At 52.2% G+C, this 19,345-nt stretch overlaps 5 protein-coding genes across 5 annotated transcripts; 3 read left to right on the top strand and 2 right to left on the bottom strand.

Moving 5' to 3' along the window:
- Positions 1–50: 50 nt before the first annotated feature.
- On the bottom strand, positions 51–3,356 carry SODALDRAFT_343326 (CoA-transferase family III). The gene is made up of 6 exons (XM_028613121.1): positions 3,282–3,356; positions 2,010–2,105; positions 1,857–1,888; positions 1,647–1,773; positions 939–1,443; positions 51–832 (listed from the first exon to the last, which is right to left on the bottom strand). The coding sequence occupies exons 1-6, from the start codon at positions 3,330–3,332 to the stop codon at positions 327–329; spliced, it is 1,317 nt and encodes a 438-aa protein (XP_028469131.1). The 5' UTR covers positions 3,333–3,356; the 3' UTR covers positions 51–326.
- Positions 3,357–4,855: 1,499 nt separating this feature from the next.
- On the top strand, positions 4,856–6,059 carry SODALDRAFT_116912 (hypothetical protein). The gene is made up of 2 exons (XM_028606594.1): positions 4,856–4,934; positions 5,035–6,059. The coding sequence occupies exon 2, from the start codon at positions 5,220–5,222 to the stop codon at positions 5,937–5,939; it is 720 nt and encodes a 239-aa protein (XP_028469132.1). The 5' UTR covers positions 4,856–4,934; positions 5,035–5,219; the 3' UTR covers positions 5,940–6,059.
- Positions 6,060–7,276: 1,217 nt separating this feature from the next.
- Positions 7,277–8,335, top strand: SODALDRAFT_273108 (transcription initiation factor IIB; the record flags this gene model as incomplete). Its single annotated transcript, XM_028607877.1, has 1 exon — positions 7,277–8,335. One exon carries the CDS (start codon positions 7,277–7,279, stop codon positions 8,333–8,335), a length of 1,059 nt encoding a protein of 352 aa, XP_028469133.1.
- A 1,404-nt stretch (positions 8,336–9,739) lies between these two features.
- On the top strand, positions 9,740–11,628 carry SODALDRAFT_272147 (chromatin structure-remodeling complex protein RSC7; the record flags this gene model as incomplete). Its single annotated transcript, XM_028607818.1, has 4 exons — positions 9,740–9,791; positions 9,883–10,059; positions 10,135–11,008; positions 11,151–11,628. 4 exons carry the CDS (start codon positions 9,740–9,742, stop codon positions 11,626–11,628), a joined length of 1,581 nt encoding a protein of 526 aa, XP_028469134.1.
- Positions 11,629–15,819: 4,191 nt separating this feature from the next.
- SODALDRAFT_357363 (hypothetical protein) lies at positions 15,820–19,011 on the bottom strand (the record flags this gene model as incomplete). Its single annotated transcript, XM_028613997.1, has 12 exons — positions 15,820–15,839; positions 15,930–15,982; positions 16,106–16,246; positions 16,699–16,794; positions 16,914–16,964; positions 17,103–17,153; positions 17,682–17,706; positions 17,791–17,873; positions 18,116–18,287; positions 18,608–18,779; positions 18,874–18,894; positions 18,973–19,011. 12 exons carry the CDS (start codon positions 19,009–19,011, stop codon positions 15,820–15,822), a joined length of 924 nt encoding a protein of 307 aa, XP_028469135.1.
- Between the last annotated feature and the right edge of the window lie 334 nt (positions 19,012–19,345).

A 19,345-nucleotide genomic window follows, 5' to 3' on the forward strand; every position in this document is an offset into this window, starting at 1 on the left:
ACTCCGTAAGTACCTTATTAACGCGATGTCACGTGAACATCACGTGGCTGCGTGTTTGGTACACCGTCCTACACCGTTCTACACCGTTATCAGTGGAAAAGACCAGCATTTTCCAAACTTGGCTCGTTTGCCAACTTCAACCAGACCTACCAACTTCAGGAAAAAGCGGGCGAGCAGAGTTCCCTGAATTTCTAAACACAAAAGTAGGTGTTCCAGCACCGTCTTAACAAACCTCTTTCGCACTTCGACCAAATCTGGGGGTGCAATCTACCAGCCCCCCCAATCAAACACTGCTACGATTTCTACTTCCTCAAAACAACATCAATTTACCTTATTACACCAATGTCTCGCAATGACCTGATTCCATCCTCCGACATGCCCAAGTGATCCGATAAGACTTCGTGGGTATGCTGCCCCAAGGTAGGTGGCGCAGTGCGGACCTTCGGCTCACTCTCCGAGTACTTGACAGGAGTGTTTACCAACTTGATGGTCCCGCACTGGTCGTGGTCCACCTCCACGACCATGTTACGAGCTTTTGTGTGCTCATGCGCCAGGGTCGCCTGCACGTCGTTGACGGCGGCGTACGGCATTCCCTTACCCTCGAAGATACGCAGCCATTCCCCTGTGGTCTTGGTGACCGTGACGCTCTCGATGAGGGCCTCGAGCTCGTCCCGGTTCGCGACCCGCTCGGCGTTCGTGCGGAACTTGCTGTTTTCCTTCCACTCCGGTCGGCCGAGCCCGTCGCATAAAATACCGGATAGACGGTCGTTGCCGCCGCCCAGCAGCACGTCGCCGTCTTTGGTTTGGAAGGAACGATAGGGTACGATGGATGCTGTGTTGAAGATTAGACAATCGCTTTCTCTCTCGGCGTCCCTTTTTAACTTCATGTGTGTATCTGTGCATTTCGGCTTGACAGGGAAAGGGGATCGACCACTCACGGTGCGCAGTCCCCCATCGGCCCGAGTCCTTCTCGCCGCTGATGAGACAGCTGCTGGCGATGTTGGCGAGCGTCGCGGTCTGGCAGTCGCTTAACGCTGCGTCGATTCGCTGGCCACGTCCTGTCTTGGCCCGCGATAGAAGGGCAGCCATGATGCTGTTGCTGGTGTAAAGACCCGTGGTTAGGTCAGTCACGGCAACGCCTACCTTGACTGGCGGTCCGTCTCGGCTGCCAGTGATATGCATGAGACCGAACTCGGCCTCGACCATGACATCGTATCCGGCACGGCTAGAATATGGTCCAGTCTGGCCGTAGCCAGTGATGGAGGCATAGATGAGACCAGGGTTGATCGCACTCAAGGTGTCATAGTCGAGCTTGTACTTGGCAAGAGTGCCCGGTAGGTAGTTCTCGACGAGAATGTCGCACTTGGCGACGAGCTTATGCAGGATTTCGACCCCGCTGGGATGCTGGAAGTTGAGCGCCAAGGACTTTTTATTTCTGTTGACCTATGAGCTTGTTAGGGGACGCCAAGCTAACGCCGCAGAAATGTATGTATGGAAATAGAGTACCAAAAACAAAGACAAGGACGAGTAAGAACAAGGAAAGGAAAGGAAAGGAAAAGAAAAAGAAAAGAAAAGAAATCGGAAAAGGAAATAATAAAAATAAAAATAAAAACACATCGGTATAGAAGGGGAAGACGTGAACTTACAGCAAGGAAGTAGGCGGATTCACCCGGTCCATTCAGGGAAGAGCCGGGCTGATAGGGGGCATACGGTGGTCCCCAAGCACGCGTATCATCTCCCCGAACAGGATGCTCAATCTTGATGACCTCGGCCCTGGTAATGAGAAAAGGCGATGAGGTCAGTGGGCGAGCGAGCTGCAAGATGTTGTCGAGCCTCCGTGGATAAACGGCACGTACCCCAGGTCACCCAGGATTTGCGTGCAATAAGGCTGTCACTCCACTTCAGCACCCGAGTCATTTGGGCTTGATTGACTTGATCGACTAATGGACAAGGGGAGCGGGATATTGAAGCTGACGGATTGACTATCTAGCGGAATCAGGTCGACTTACACCAGCCAATACTCTCGTCATGTCAAGCACGCGATATCCTTCCAGAGGCAGCGAACTGCTAGAACTTCCAGCTCCCGAGACAGTGGAATTGGCCCTCTGAATGGTCAGTGATTTGACGCGTCTGGCCCAGAGACCGGCTCTGGGTATCTGTTGTGAAGTTGAGAGACATTGGAAGGCTCGCCGGCTAGTGCGTTGAAACAACATTGTGGTCCGAATGAAGGCCCGGTGGTAGTGATGATGACCTGACCTGGCAGTCATTCGTATCGACAGCTTGCAAGGCGTAGATTGAGTAGCTCCGACGGCGGAGCTAGGTAACAGTGTGCCTGGAGCTGGGAGGAAGTGGAGATTTCGGCAAAAGGTGGCTCAGTTACGTACAACGACAACGAACGTTGTACGAGGGGATACATAAGGTACCCTTACCAATTCGTTGCGAAAACGAAGTACTTCGCAGTACGGCTACCTATGCAATGAACACTTCATACCTGTACAACGTACTTCGTGGGTCATGGTGATTGGACGCCAAATCGATGGGATACATCACATGAATTCCATGTCCGGAGACTCTCCGTCTCTGTCTCTTGACCGTGTCCTCCGGGCCAAATTTCCACTGGTGGGTCAACTCGAGGAAACGTCATGGTTGGCCTGTACAGCGCCCAGTGCCCCGGGCTCGATTAGTGGGCACAGCCCTAAATTCGGTGGCTTATAGGGCTTTAAGCTGGTTGCCCAGGCCGTTACGCCCTGCTGGCATTTTGGCACCAAACACGGGCCGGGTCGTGCGCCTTGGCGTCCCGGACGTACACGGCGGAAACTGGGTCTCCCCTCGACATTTTTGGGAGCTCATGTGTCGTCTCTGTCGAAGAAAACACACAACAATTCCAATGGTATATGGATGACAATACCGACATGGCCTGTGCTGGTTAGGTACCCGGCGATCCTGACACGATGCTAATACCATGCGGAGAGCCTATCGGCCATATGCGAAATATCACATACGAAGAAGGAAAATCGGAGATTGAAAGGATTCGGAGCACGAAACAAAACAAATCAAGAAGCGAAGCCAATCAAAACAAAGAAAACAACTCAAAATAACAAACCGAGTGCTGCCCCGCGTCATCTTGACTCGATTGCGCCTCATGCTTCTTTCCAGACGTTGTCGCGTTGTTCCGTCCGTCAGACAGAAACAGTGCCACGAGGCTGTGCTTTGACGCCTGGAGTTCTGACCTGGATGATTCCTATGATGGACGCTGTTGAATCGCTAGGGATAAGTAGTACACTGGACCGTCGCGATGTCTTCCAGGTTCTTAGTTTTCCGCTGTTCATCATGCTCACACGTAGACGGTTTTGGACCTCGTAACGGCCATGGTGAGCTTCACGAGTCGAAATCATCCTCAAGAGTCCTCCAAATCGCGATGTGGTAAAACGGAGGAGGAATCTTGGCGTGACCTGGCCTCAGAGGCTGGGTGCTTTCTCGAGGAACGATTTCCATGCGATAATTAGTGATAGCAACAGGGCTCCGTACGGTGCCTAAATTACGAAGTGGGCATTGCCAACACTCCCAAAACACATGGCCCGTCGCTGGGGGACATCGATAAGAGTGGGTCCGTGGTCTCCGCCCACATCCCTGCGGAGACGTGGATCGGACTTTCTGCTGTGCCCCAAAATAGCATCAAAGCACAGGACTTCCCGATTGAAGATCTCCCGTCATCAAACCCTTCTCGGCCCAGAGCCAATGACGCCAATATCATCGCATCGACTGGATTTATTTTCCCTGCCACTTGAGGATAGTCGCAGCAAAGCCGTGAGACCGTGCACATGGCCCGTGGTAAGGACCACCTTGACTTGACCGAGAACCCCAGCCCTGCTATTCCTGAATTGGCGTGCGATAGGCCCCGCGCTGTCCTTCTTTGTCCGTCTCATATCGGCATAGAGAGACAAAACGCATAGCGCAGTCTCCAGCTTTTGACGTGGCCCGACTTCTGTTGCCAATCTGGGGTTACCAGCCATAATCAGGTGGCAGACAGTTTCAGATCTCGGGAACAATCAAAGGGCAATCAACCAAGTTTAAGGAATTCCAAGTGAGTACGTTGAAGGTCATGTGTGTGTGTGGGTGTGGGTGTATGTGTGCCAGTATGGCAGAGCGATGTCATAGGATAAGTGCTTCCCCGTAGCTTCATGGCACCCGCCTTGGGAACCATCGGAGGAAGCAAGGGGGTAAGGGAGAACAGTCGTCGGCTTGCACACCCGAATGCAGGTAGGCTTGTCGATCCTTGGCACTCGTTTCAACTGTTTTTGGTTTGCTTTGATGTCAGTTTGGGGTAGCATTCTGTTCGGTCTTCTTCCCGTCGAGAGTATGCGCTTGCTGATTCGTCTCTTTGTCCCCCAGGTAGCGAAAACGGCATCATGGAGCATGAACATATGCCGGATCCTACCACCTTCATTCCCTGCATATGTCACTCTGGTTGAACTGAAGAGCTCCTGTCCTTCTGTTGCAGCTTGAAATTACGGATACACACGATGCTGCCCTACGCATATGTCGTCTCCTTGCAGTAGCCCTGTGGTCCCGGCTATTGACCCTGGCTTGATGACTGGTCCGTCTTCGGACCCTCCTTTTTTCTTCCTTGTCCTTGGGTGACCTTCCCTGCTCTCCCTAGGCAAGCATTCATTCCTACCTATTCCTCTGTTTTCCGATACCGTAAACTTCTAGTTCCGAAAACTTCCCAGACCTTACTTTGTGTGACACTTTATGCAATGAGGCAGACAAACATGGATCATACTTTCAGGTGCCGGCCGATGGACGGAGCTGGTCCCGGGTCAGCCCTGGTCCGGACTGTCATCTTTCGCTCTCCACCTCCTCCCTAAGAATAGCATCGTACCTAACCTGTAGGGCTCACGTCTGTGGTCACTTCATTTCCAGAAACATCCGGGGTAGGTCTCCACCGGGCTTAGTTAGTCCTGCATTCCGACTCGAAATGGAGGGCAGCCTTCAGTCTACCGGGACGGTCGTTTGTTGATATTAAATGTCCAGAACACACCGAGGAGACTTTTTGGGTCATCCTGCACATGATCGTCTAGAATATATCAATCTCCTCTCTCTCCCGTCGTCTAGTCGTCATCTGCTGATTATCGTCGCACGGTTTCCCTTGTATCAAAAATCTTCGACATCATCCGCCACTATATCTCCTCTTCATCACCGATCCCGGCTGTAACATCATGTCTCCAACACTACTCGCACGCCAACCACACCATTTTATGGGACACGACATGAGCCCACGAGACATCGAAGAGTCCTCGCAAAGCCAGGATTCCGTTCTCGTGCTGGTCCCCTGTGCCGTCCTGGGCGCCCTCGCCGCCGTATCAGTCGGCGTAGGCCTATTCTTCGGCATCAAAGCCGAACGCGAGTTTCGCGAAGAGCGCAGACAAGAACCCCACCTCACTCGACGGGAGTTCCTCCGAAGGAGAAAAGCCTCCAAGTCGGGACCCCTGGACGACGACGACCACATCGACTATCTCCAGCAGAGCTCCATGCTGCGCAAATCCCTAGGGGGCCGCTCGTCGCGCTCCGCGAGCCAGAGCTCTGCTTCCGTCCGCTACCATACCAGCCTTGACGGCCAACGCCCCGGCGATGGCTCCTGGCCGCCCACGCTGAGAACCAACTTTGGCGTCTTCGACGAGGCCGAATACAAGGAGCCACATCCGGGCACCGAGATCAAGATTCCCATGCCTCCCCCTTCTCCCCTCGACCCTTCCGACATCCCTCAGCCTGCGCCCTGGCCTTTCACTGCCGCTTCTACACCTCCCACCGCCCTGTATCCGACTATGCCGCCGCATCCTAACTCCGCTGGCCGGCCATACCATGGAGCATCCTCTTCCGCTTCCACATACAACAACTACTCAATATTTCCCCAACCTACACATGGGGGCAACTGGTAAAACATTACCAAGGCAAACCAAGAGCTACGAGCCCGCCTCGTACATTTCTCTATTAGTTCACTTTTCTTTTGTCCATTTGCATTACAGCGGGCGTTTGGGATTTTTAGGATAGTATTTGCCTTTACGGAGGTAAACCGACTTTGGCGTGGTGTTTTGGGGCATGTGTTTTCTCACTGCAAAAAGGTCTGTCTCCCCCTTTGTAACCCTTTTTTTTCCCCGTCTCTTTTGTCATTTTACTTTTCAACCATGATACCCCCAAACAATACTCAGTACAGGATGAAGTAGGCCTATCGAGGAAATAAAAATGAAATTTCCATGTCCATATTTAGACTGGTGAGAACATTGTGTCGGCTTGCAGAGTTGTCTGATGATCTGTGAAAAAGCGTTCCAGCGACCCGGATTAGGTAATATCTCAATTGATATCACACTCACGTGATTTCGGACTTTCCCAATATGGCGGAAGCTAGGTATTTCTTGCGAAGTACAAACTTTGCCACCTAAGTCGAGGTTTAGTAATAATTTCTCGACCGAGTACGGAATACGATCTACCGGAGCACCTTATCCACGCAGGCACGGGGCAGGCATCCATCGTAAGATTTCTCTCACTTTCCAACCTGACGCCTGAATATCGCAATCGCTCAACTCTTCCGTTTTTAGGTGGCTTTTAAGACACCTTCAAACCGACGACGATCTCGCTGATCTGAGGACTTGTGCAAGCTTTCTTCAGACGCCTTCACTGGTTCAGAAATCGGTCGCTTGGATGGTTGGATTGCAATAACGACACGCTTTCTCACAACCCATCACCTTCCCTTTTTTCTCTTTCTTTTTCCTTGGCCATCGACTTGGACTCGATTTCCATCAATTCCTGGTGATTTGGTGAGAGAGAGACTGCCTGTCGAAGGTCGGGAAATGTTTACTCACGGTTACTTGCCATAGGGATCCAGCAGGGTGCCGCTGTCACTGCCGACGGCGCAGGGGCGCAAAGCTATCTCCAGCTTCGGATCTCTTTACTCATACTAGTCACACGCCAGCAGCGAACCGCCGGTTGCATACAGTCTCGATAACCCTTGCATTCCCGTCTTTTTCGTCGTGACCAACCTGGCCCTCGAGGGCCGGTCAAAGAAACAGCCGCCAAGGTGCATTCGCCGCTCTTTGTCCGACTTTCCACCAAGAACATCTGGGAACGATCTGTCTCCCCTAGTAGGAATTCTAAAGTATTTAGGGCAGTTGTCAACAAGCGAGAGGAGCTCCGCCGAAGGAGGAAGGAAGCCAAACGCCGTAGGAAGGTGTTTGATCCAGACAACAGCATCTACACGGCGAAACCCTACAAGCCGAAGATGTTGCCACCGAATGGAGGACCGGTTCTAGATGACCGCGGCAATCCACTGCCCGACTTCAAGCAAGACCTCAACGTAATCGTCGAATGTCCCGACTGCCGCGAACAGCCCCCCAACCTCGTGGAGGAGTTTTCCTCCGGTGACATGGTTTGCGGCTCGTGCGGTCTCGTCGTCGGCGAACGCATCATCGATACTCGCTCTGAGTGGCGCACCTTCGCTAATGACGACCAAGGCAACGACGACCCTTCTCGTGTCGGTGACGCCGGGAATCCCCTGCTGGACGGTGCCCAGCTCGAGACGAGCATCGCGTTCTCCGAGGGAAGAGACCACAAGAACCTTGCGCGGATCCAGAACAAGTCGCAAACCGACAAGAACACCAAGGCCATCAGCCAAGCGTTCCGGGACATCAGCGCCTTCTGCGACAGTATCAATTTGGGAAAGAACGTGGCCGACGGCGCGAAGCACATCTTCAAGCTGTGCCATGACAACGGCTTCATGAAAGGAAAGCCTCAGGACGTCCTGATTGCGGGGTGCATCTTCATCGCCTGCCGCCAGGCGGGTGTAGGTCGTACGTTCCGCGAGATCTTTCAGGTCACCAACGTCAGCAAGAAGGAAATCGGCCGCGTCTTCAAACAGCTCGAGGCGTTCCTTCAGAAGGTGAAGGAGCAGAACCCCGGCGGTAACGTCATCCAAGACCTCAGCGGGTACAAGTCGTCGACGTCCACCAACGCGGAAGACCTGTGTACCCGCTTCACGTCACAACTCGCCTTCCGCAACTCGCAGAAGATTGAGAACATTTCTCGCGCTCTGGCCCGGAAGACGACCAGCGTGTCCGAGTTGGCTGGTCGCTCTCCGCTTTCGGTGGCGGCCGCCTGCATCTACATGGCGTCGAATCTGATGGGCGAGCCCAAGACGTCGAAGGACATTGCTGGTGTTGCTGGTGTCAGTGACGGCACTATCAAGACGGCGTACAAGTTTCTGTATCACGCCCGAGAGCGGCTGATTGAGAAGGAATGGGGCGCTACCCAGACAGCGATCGATGGTCTTCCAGCGAACTAGAAGTCCGCCGGTCCTGTCCGTTTGCAGGGACAAGCTGTCCCCGTTCCGATGCCGCCGCCCACGGCTGTTGTTGTTGTTGTTGTTGCAGGACAGGGCGTTGCCAAGCAGGACGGGAACGAAGCAAAAGAAGCCTCAGATCTTCCCAAGAAGCTGGCGAAGCGAACCGAGCAAATTGAATACACTGGGCACACGGAGCAAATGGACCAGAAGGAACAGCCTGAGGCGAGGCTGTTTGTCTCGGACTATATACCTTTCGAGGCTACGGCTGTTCCCACAGCATGAGGAAACTTGTGCTTTCGAGATGGTTTTTCTGTCTGTCATCAGGGAACCACGACACTGGAAAGTGTCTTTTGGGGAAACGTGTTTACAATTTTGCATTGGTCGTAGGGCAAACTTTGCCCAGTACAGGTCCAGATTGGATCGGGAGGGGAGACCGCAGATGCACGAGGGATTGGCGGTCTTTCGATGGTCCTACTGCCGTCTGCTCCTGGAAGATGAGAGCATTAATTCCGTTTTTATTTTGATTTTCGGTCTTCAGACCCGCGGGAAGAGGAGATGCGGCTTCGGTCACGTTGCAGGTTTTGCCCCGGACAGCTGGGCAGCGGGCTAGGTATAGACCAACCTCACTGGGAGGAGTCTATTTATGGCGATGTTAGGTCTAGAGAAAGCATTCTTTATCCTCCCTGATGATGGCTCCCTTGCCGGTAGCGGTTACCTTTGTCTAAGCGACAATGCGTGCTGCTTACCAGAGTGGCTTTTATATATATAAAAAGGTGTTGGCTCTGGGACCGCATCATTTAGGATCTAAGTTGGGTGTTGCTGCTTGCATGCGATGACAATGATAGGGAGGCTTTTTTTCTTTCGTTCTTTTTCTTTAAAAAAATCATTTGGAATGTGTTGAATGTTCGGTATCGATGTCTTCTGTGATATACAAATCCAACCTGGCCTCCAGTCCATTAGCCAGCGAGCACCTTCATATGAATTGAAAATGCTTCTCCTCCTGGGTAGCAACTAGAAAGATCCCACTTGTAGACACAACAAAATTCAGACAAACCCCATAGCTCGTCAACCAGTTCTCTTTTGCTGGCAAGTCCACATCGAGGAGTCGGGTACCTCGAGGTTGATGCGGAGGTCATCGAATGGTCACGTGAGGCCCATAAAACTGTCTACGTAAACCCAATAACGGGAGCGGATTGACATTTGATGATCCCTGATTAATAACTGGCAACCGTGAATCGCGACCAGGTGCCATCACGAGTCCGTTTCCATATAGGAATTACTGCACGTTGATGCCCATTCGAATTCGCCTGGGACCATCGAATTTCCAACTCTCTTTGCTCTTGACAAAACAACACCCCCTATTCACTTCCTTCATAGGGACCAGGGCCTGCAAAAAGGAGGAGCATGGGGCGTCGTTCAGGGCGTGCAGCTGCCAAACGCGCATCGGCTGCTCTACGTAAGTTGTCTACAGTTTGACCTTCCTTGCCTTGCTTGAGCTTGAACTTTCCCACATATGCACATGCCTTTGACTTACAAACGAAATACAGAGAGCACGCCTCGCAATCTCGACGAAGATGAGCCCATGCCAGACGTACCGAGTTCTGAAGTGGACACAAAACCCGACCCTGATGACGAACACAAACATGAAGAATCCGACGGTGATGTGGATGCCAATGAGGAAGCCGGAGCTGAAGCTGAAGGTGAAGGTGAGGGTGAGGGTGAGGGTGAGGGTGAGGGTGAAAACGAAGGCGAAGGCGAAGAGGGCGGCGACAAGGACGGAGATGACAACGCCGAGCCAGAACTCGACACAGAACCATCCGTGAAGGAGCCCACGCCGCCTCCCGTCCCCGTGATCCGTCGCAAGCGGCTGGGACGACCGCCCAAAAACCGCCCGCCCGACTGGGACAATATGATCACGGTACCCGCATCCGAAGCCGATACGCCGCGCCGCCGAGGCCGCGGAGGCTGGCGAGGCCGCGGTGGCCGCAAGCCCGGCCCCGGCCACACGCCGCTCAAGCTGCGTCAGGCTATCGACAAGGAGGGCACCGAGGTGGACATTGCCAACGACGAGTGCGTCCTCCCCGAAGACCCGGAGGGCGAGACCAAGGTGGACAAGGACGGTCATCTCCAGGACGGCCGCGACTACCGCTGCCGCACGTTCACGGTCCTGGGCCGCGGCGAGCGGCTGTACATGCTCTCCACGGAGCCCGCCCGCTGCGTCGGGTTCCGCGACTCGTACCTCTTCTTCACCAAGCACCTCAAGTTGCACAAGATCATCGTGGGCGACGACGAGAAGCGCGACATGATCGAGCGGGACATCATCCCGCACTCGTACAAGGGCCGGTCTATAGGGATCGTCACGGCCCGGTCCGTGTTTCGCGAGTTCGGCGCCCGCATCATCGTCGGCGGGCGCCGCATCGTCGACGACTACCGCGTCGCCGACGCCCGGGCCGAGGGCGCGGTCGAGGGCGAGCTCGCGGATCCCGCCGACGTGTTGAACCCGAACGAACCCTACAACAAGAACCAGTACGTGGCCTGGCACGGCGCCAGCGCTGTGTACCACCAACAGGTTCCTGCGGTCCCCGATTCCTTTTCCGGCAAGATTGAGGTTAAGAAGCGCAAAGTGAACGTCACGAATGTCAACTGGATGCTTGAGCATGCGCGGGAGGCGAGGTATGTCCAGAAGAAGAACCTGAACCCAGTCTGCCCCTTTTTTTTTCTTTTCTTTTTTTGTGAGGTTGCGTCGAACAGAAAGACAAAAGGCGAAGAAGGAGCGCGGGAACGGCATGATCAGTACCTAACGAAGCGAAAATAGCAACTTTAACAGCGCCATCAACGCCATTCGCAGACTGAACAACGAGAAGGGCGTCTACGACATCCACACAAATACGATGCAATTACCAGCCATCATGCAGCCTACGCACACGCGCATAGAGGAACTCACGCCCGAGGAAGCGCAAAAACTGCCCCCCTCGTCTACGTTCCCCAAGGTAGATCCCAAGCTCTCGTCCAAGGTGCAGATCCTCGACGTTTACTACGAGCCGGCACCCCCCGGGGTTTCGCCGCTTGTGCACACCCGCAACGGCGGCCACGCGCCGGACTTCCTCGAGCCGTTCCACGGTCTGGGGGCCGTCTCGGACGAGATCAAGGACCTGCTCCCGCCCGAGTGCCGCGAGGCCTTTGACGAAACGCTGGCCAAGGAGAACGAGTGGAAGTCTCGTTGGGGAAACGAGGCAGACGTGTGTTCACGAGGCGTCCCGATTATTGACCGCGCTATTGTCCCGTTCCGGTAGGGACGACGGGATAACTTGCGTATATGATCGTTCGTGGCGCAGATTCCGCTCTCCAACGAGCTTCTTTTCTTCTTCTTCTTTTTCTTTTTGCTTTTCTTCTTTCTTTTCTTTCTTTCTTCCCCACTGCGTAGATGCTATGAAGGAAATGGCGTGCAGAAAAATAGGTACGGCGTTTTGCTTGCTTGCCCTTGGGGAAAACGTTGGGCTTGGCGTTTGGTGGGGGGGGAAACAAGGTATAGGTATTACTTTGGTTCGTCACGGTGTTCCATCGGGAGGTGGAGGGGTTCGCCGACTACGCACGAGAGGGAGGGATTATTTTTTTCAGTTCACGCGATAGTTGAGTGAATTGGCGGTGACGGCGCCGCAGTGGGAGGACAGGAATAAGGTGTGAGATTGGGCATCAGAGGACGATCACATGTGCTTTTACTTTACAGCTCAAGGTACATTAACTACCTCACCCTTATGTGCAGGCTTACAGGAGGGGTAATTACGGAGTACGGAGGGGATGGCTGTTGGTTGTGAGGCATAATCGAGATATTTTTCTTCGCCGTTCGTTTCATGGAGGGGAGGTAGCTAATAAGGTAGCGAGCGGTTGGTTGTCCGGTCGGATTTTCTGTTCATCTGACCTTCTATTTTCTTTTTCTTATTGTCGCCGGTACCAGCGTTCGTAAGAACATCGGCCGTGACGAGGAGTAAGACTCGTAGGGAGACACGACACGGCAAAGCGCCACGTCGGAATATAGGTAATTTAAATTGGTCGGCTGTCGTCGGATTTTTGCTTCAGGGAATTGCTGATTGTGGCTTGCATCGTCTCTCCGCAACCTTGGCTTACTAAGGCGTTTACATCACTTTGCATGCGGAGAATCACAGTCATCTGGAACTCAGATCATGACTGTACACGTATACTCCGTACTGAGTCCATGCATGCATGCATTGAGAGGCGGGGGGTTGAATGGGGAGAAAGAAGATGGGGCGAGGAAAGGGAGGGGGTTGGTTGTTTGCGAGAAGGAGATAACCACTAAGAGTAGGAAACCAAAATTGTTCTTCCCGTTTTTGAATCCGCATCTCGGAGCAAGATCATGAGATGAGGGAGGTGAAGCTCCGCGGGCCGTCCTAGGAACACGGAAGGGAACCGAAATGATGATAGTTACGGACTGCGGGATGTACGAAATATATTGGATAATTCCGTGTTCGTGTTCTTGGAATGAGATGGTACCAGGTACCCCTTCGAGATCTCGTCCAGATGAAAGAAGAAAGAACTTGGGAATCCCAAAAGACTCGTATGCAATGCAAACTACAAGTGTCACCCTCTGGTTGAACTATTTGACCGACTTCAAGTGGCTAAAGTGATCCCCCCCCCCCGCGTCACTCTGGTTTCCCCGGAGAGGCATTTACGAGGCACCAGGTAGGACGATTTCCCTTCAGGTGAGCGTCTCGGCGCTGCGCGTGCACCGCAGTAGACATCCATCCCCCTCCCAATAGGAGAGGTCACAATTTAGCAGGCTGCAGAGCGGTTTGCCGCCACGTCCCTGTTTCGGGTGCATCTGAACGTACGGAGTAGGTTCGTTGTACGTGGCTCGTCTGGGAACACGCTGCGTGAAGGTACTGCTCCGTAATTAGTTGTTCGAAGATCCCGTAACCCCGTAATAAATAAAAAGCACTAAGACTAAATATGTCCACCCTTGAGATCGATAATCTGGTTGTTTTGCGTGACGAATGATGGCCCACGTCTACAGAGATGGCGCTGTATGTAATTATGTGACAAACCTGGAAACTTGAGGTCAAAGCCACAGATGTCAGATGATGGGACACCACACATCATAAAGTACTGCGTAATAATTTACGCAAAACTGCGATTCAGCAAGAGGGAGTGCATCTCAATCGTGGAGGTGCCCATTGAGGACACTGTAGACAATGTGTGGATGTGAATTTGGCCCGATTGATTGGAGTGTAATTACGGGGTAGATTGGGAATCGAGGGAGCCCCCCCAAATACCTGCACCGTAAGTGGTCAACTGTCCGTAACTGGACAATGTACTCCGTACCTAGCTCTGCGCCAACTTTGCCCAGTTGCTACGAGTTCCTACGTTGTATGTACTGTACCTACCTATGTAATTGAAGTACATATTGCCGGGATTTGCCCGAACCCCTTCATTCGTCCCCTTCTCCTAGACAGTTTAATCCCGTTCCAAGTAGAAAGCATCCAATTTCGCCACGACAGACCGGTTTTCAACGACCAGGAGGCATTCTTTGCTTCCAAACGATACCATCGGGTTGGGCTGTCAAGTCGACGACGCCCCTCATCGGCCCACCCGTCAGATCCATTGTGTGCTAGTGTTGCGGTGAGGGATATTTCAACACATGCAGCATGAGTGGGTTTGGCCATCGTGTTCTCGGGTGTTCCTGAGCGGCGGTTACAACCATCCGTCTCTAGGAAGCACCAACAACACAACTAAGAACGGCCATTGAATAATAGCCAGCCATCAGAAGACCAATCGTCATATACTACCTTATTATACGGATAGATTTGTATTTCCGGACTACCGAGTAAGGTACGTAACAACGTACGTACCTATGGTTTCCGTTTCCTACATAACCGCGCTCATTCCCGGTAGACTTGGACCCTTGTGGGTCAGGCCGTTCTTTGATTGGGCTTGATCCACGTCTTAACCTTCCATGGTGCGTGCAGAAATGCACAGATTCTTTCCCTCCCCCCACCCCCCCCCCCCTTTTCCCCTTTTTTTGCCATGGGAAAGCTTGGCATGGTATCCGGGTAACATACATAGGACCGAACTCTTCTCCCGAATCACCGTTTCTCGGCTCCCAAATTTCAAGGTCACGAGACGAAGAATCTAATCTATTCATAGCTTTGCCGGGGCCAATGCTTTTGCGGAGTGAAAACGGCGCGAAAAACACCAAGCGCTCTCCCCCTAGGCAGCCATCTCGCCTCTACCGTTGTATACAACGTACTGCATCGAACCAAAGGGACGGGCGTCTTGGAGCCTCTGCCTACCGTCTTCATGATACTGCTGTTGACAACCTTCCGCATCCAGTGTTTAATAAATGCCACTATCTTAGCCGTCACCGAGGCTACTATTCAAGATGCGAGCTTCCAGTGTATCCGAAGAAGACTTGGACGCTAATTATTTCGTACCTAGTGCACTTGGCTTTCGTCGTAAAACGACTGGCTCCACTTATCTTGTTGAGATATTGGAAGCCCCACATTCCAAGTTCGGGTGCTTGGAGAAGGACATGGTCAGAGCTTCGCGAATTATCATTCTAGCGTACCATGTCTCGATATGAGGAAGCGTTGATTGGTTAGCTACCTATGAAGCTGTACTCCGTGCTTAGTACGGTGGGCACCTTTTGAACTCCAATGTCAGTCAATGTTGAGGTTTTATCCGCTCCGTTGGGTTGGGAAGAATGAAAAGCACTTGTGAAGAAAGACTCGACTTGGCATGTAAGATGCAGCGCTCGGCTTGGTAGGGAAGAAAAGCCCATGGAGCTGTCTACCTACCTACCCATCGGCTTGGGTTTCTGCCAGCGTTCCACCTTGTAGCCATCTCCTAGATTCTTTCGACTACGGTGCAACGTAGGGAATTATTGTGCTTATGGTCATAGGTACCCCACGCACCAAGACAATCACCAGACGACCTTGGCGAAGTCTGTTAATAAGAGATTTTTCTCCGATTTGAACTATTCGTATACGAAGTACGCTAGTATCATGAGTGATTTTGAGTATTCTGCATCGACGTCACTTGAATGACACAGACACGAGGGCAACAACGAGTCCTCGTCATTCTGATTATCATCCTCATTGTGGGGCCAAGACATGCAAAGTAACGCAACCTGGTGTATTCGTAGAAGCTTCTACGTTGTATGTGGCAATTACCTGTTATAGCACAGTTTCGACGAAAGAAAGGGCGAAGGTATAGGACACATCCAAAGGATCACTACGATACCCATAAGTACGAGATTTTGGGTCTACGGATATGAATACATCGTCCCGGCACGAGGTAATTATGTTTGGTCTTCTGGTCTAGCGTGTTCGCGTTTTATTCTGCAGGTGCGGTGTGGGGCCTTACACCGAGGGCATTTTGCTACTTCCGACGTAGGCGTCTCTCGAGATTTCGACAAGTGAAGTGTCGAGTTGTAGGATGGTAGCCCTTCGCGTCGACACGACCTTCCCGCCTTAGGTGCAGACACGGTCTCCTGGGATGTGTGGTGGTTCTTCCCAATATACTTACTAACGATTCAGGTACTTCCACCGTAAAACTCCGTATTTACACAGCCTGTCTTTACGGTTAGGGCTGGGGGGCTCCTCGAAGAGGCAGGCGGGGGGCGGGCGCGCCGGACTGGTTTTCATTTGGAAGCCGATGCGTGCTAACGAAGTAATACAACGTAAGGACCCTGGACCCCGTCTGGAAGGGAAGGGCGAGGGAGCAGGGGGGAGTACATCGTATCAAAATTATTTTCACCATGTGAAGCGTCTTAATCTTGGGTCGGTCACGACCAGTTGACGCGCCATGCGAGGTCGTTTCTTGACGTTGCTTCCCAACTCATTCCAGCGAATGTGGCGGGCAGATGACCCAGTGGGCGGTTGGTGAAATGTCTGTTGCCTGCGGACGGTTGCGAGGTCTATCGAACTCGAAATCTGGTTATGTACATCTACGAAGTTAAATTTTGGGTTGTGTTATTAGTGCCTCTCATCAGAACGGATGAAGCGGCGTCGGCAATTTCGAGTAATGTTTGATGTTGGAAGAATAAGTTGCAAGTCATGTCAGCAGGACAGCGAAATATTCAGACGCCTTTGTAGGAAGCGTACCTACCTTAGTAGCTCGCCACGCAAGATTCATCCGTCGTTGCCTAGTTAGTATTGATTACTTCGCAGTCTGTCTAAGGTAATTACCTCAGTACCAACGAAGTGCTGAACTCCTGTATTCGGATTGACGGGGATTATGTACCTATGGAGTACATGTACCGGTATCCCGTACGAGGCGTTTCGTACTTCGTACTCTCGTAATTGATTTCCCAGGGTCCTAGCGTCACGACCTTCCCTGGAAAGGCACACCCTCGGCCTCCGCCATGTTCCCTAAAAGCCCCAGGGCTGCATTCCCTTACATCGGATTGGTCTGCGTCTGCGTGCTTATGATCCACTGGGAGATTTCTCGTGTTAAGGACAGAACGAGACAGGAACATTATTAAGCAGAAGACGTTACAAAAAAAAGAAGAAAAAAGGAGACCAGAAGGTACCACTACATATTACGTAGTGATTATGGCACATACGATTTACGTTTCAACAGACGACCAGCTACGGAGTACATTCCCGGCAGGAGCCTGCATGCCGACAATTCACCCTTTCTTTCTTTTTTTCGTTCTTTCTCCCCATGTATTTGTACCAGGTACATGTAAACAAGCCTGCTCAAGAAACTCGAGCCTGACGAGTCTCGTCGTAGATACTCGTGCCCTACTCACAAGGCAGGCGGCATGAACGGTACCGTGAACGTGCGTAATGTGAATACCAGTCTGAGTAGGCACATCAGTAACACTACGAGGTAGGTAATCGTGAGGATTGTTGAGTCAAGCCCAAGGAGGTGGGACTACACATCTGATAATATGACCGTATCGTGTACGACGCCTCGTGTGCGTAAGGTACTCCGTACATAGGTATGTTGTAGGCAGCTTGGTGTGCTGGCCGTCGCCGCAGGTAGGGTACGGAGAAATCGGGTACTCAAAGGGAGTAACGCGGATAGAGAAGGGGCGGTAAAAGCGAGCGAATACCAGGTGGGTAATAAACAAGACAAGAAGAGCCGGCAAGAGACGACGTAATAATATGTATACTTTAGCATGGAATACTTTTCTGTAGCGCTTAACATATGCAGGCAAGCCAAACTCCCATTTAAGATAAGGAGATACATATGTGATCCTTATAGTAAAGTACCTTCTGTTCTCTCGAATGGAGTAAGGAGTGGGGGTGGGTGCTAGTTGTGACGCTGTCGAGTCGTCTCCCTTCAAGCAGAGGGGCTCCGTTTTGGTCTCGCCCCTTTAGCCCACTTATGCCCCACCTCCGAGGCGTTGACTGGGCACAGCGGTCACAAGTTAAACAGAACTTTTCTGCCTTCCATACCACTTGCCTACTTGCCTTGCTCGTTCGTGCCCTCACAGTGGCTGAATGTTGAACGCTGGACACCCCCTGGCCCGAACTCCCTACCGCCGACATTGAACCCACTCGACTGCGGCTGGTCACTACGCAGTAATAGGTGGCACTGCACTGTGGCATCGATTCTTCCCACCATCTCCAATTCCGCCCCCCGAGCGACCCGCTCATTTGTGCATCATCTCCTCTTGCGCATCCCCATTCTGACTGTAAATTATCCCACCCTTTTCCCATCCTCTCCCCCCTCCTAATAATATTCTCTTCTTTCCTCCGCTCCCCTCTGCCTCCCCCCTTCCCCATCCCTCTCCTCCCGCATTATCCTTGCAATCACCGAGTCCGCCGTTGAGCGACAACAATCCTGTCGACTCTCCTCGATTTTCTCTCGAGTCGACGACTGTTAGGATTCCTGGGTCTTGCAAACTTTCCTGTGCCGAAGGGGGTCAAAGGGTTCAGCCAAAACAAGCGCGTCAAACCCGGTTCAAAAAGCTCAGGCTCTGTTCTGGCTTGGGTAAACGTTCAACACACGCCACACGAACGAACGCTTCGTCTTGTCTTTCGGTTTTGTAGCTTCGCACCTTACGTCGAAGTTGCTGCACTCCCTTTTCCGCCTCTACGATTGCCAGCTTATCCGCCGTGTGTTGATGGCTACTCTTTTATGATCAGCAGCCATCTCCTCGACAAGGTACGTTTGTTAATTTTTTTTATTGCTGTCTTTCTTTTTCGCTCTGTTCTTGTTTACTTTTCTTCCCTTCTTCGCCCACTCTCTTCGATGCCTGCCTATTTTGGGGTTCGATTATCACATATTTGTTTCCTCCGACCACACTTTCAAACGACCAGACCTTCACGCTTTCTTCTCCGCCATTTTCGATGACGGCCGTTTCGCGGCAAATCGCCAGCCTCGGTCTTGCAAAACCCGGCGAGATGGCCTGTCTGTCCATGAGTGAATCGGTCTCGTTGCGCCAATCACAAACCGAAGTTGCCGCAACAATAGGGAACTATTGAACGGCGGGAAGTGTGGCACGTCTAATTGCACTTCGATTATACGTTTCTGTCCATCTTTGCCCTCGACTGAGTGGAACTGTCCCGTACCTTTAGGACTAGAGTGTTGTCCTTGTGGCAGCAACGAGCAGCATCATCTACGACGCGTCTGCTTCTTCTTGTTTCCGTTCATCGATTTTTTGGAAACACCGCTGACTTGCCATAGAACACAGCAGCGCTCAGGCCCATACATTCCTTTTTGACGTCTATTTTCGACTTCTTTCGATTCCTTACTACGACGTGTCCTCCAAAAAAAAAGTCATCTCTTTCTTGCTAGTTTCAGCATCACGAGTCGCTGCATTTCGTTTTTAGATACTTCCCATCTAGTTCCTCGACACCGGCGCCTGGAATTAATTTGGAGCTCCCGCTGCTTCTACCGACATATTCTCCACGCCGACCGTGCATTTCCTCTCCCCCTGTCATAATCCACGCCAAAGCATCACTTCTATGGATCATCAACGTTAAGAGAGTTTGGTCTTTCTAACTCCCGTCCGTCGACGCGACTTTCTCTACCACTCTTAGG

This window comes from Sodiomyces alkalinus, assembly GCF_003711515.1.
Source record: "Sodiomyces alkalinus F11 unplaced genomic scaffold SODALscaffold_2, whole genome shotgun sequence".
In the NCBI taxonomy this organism is placed as follows: Eukaryota; Fungi; Ascomycota; class Sordariomycetes; order Glomerellales; family Plectosphaerellaceae; genus Sodiomyces; species Sodiomyces alkalinus.

Excerpts from the sequence above, each read along its gene's own strand:
- SODALDRAFT_343326 (XM_028613121.1), bottom strand. The coding sequence starts at position 3,332 with ATGATGAACAGCGGAAAACTAAGAACCTGGAAGACATCGCGACGGTCC. Across the intron at positions 1,889-2,009 it reads TGACGAGAGTATTGGCTGGT|CCTTATTGCACGCAAATCCT; the intron begins GTAAGTCGACCT and ends GTGGAGTGACAG. Across the intron at positions 833-938 it reads CCGATGGGGGACTGCGCACC|CATCCATCGTACCCTATCGT; the intron begins GTGAGTGGTCGA and ends TCTTCAACACAG.
- SODALDRAFT_116912 (XM_028606594.1), top strand. The coding sequence starts at position 5,220 with ATGTCTCCAACACTACTCGCACGCCAACCACACCATTTTATGGGACAC.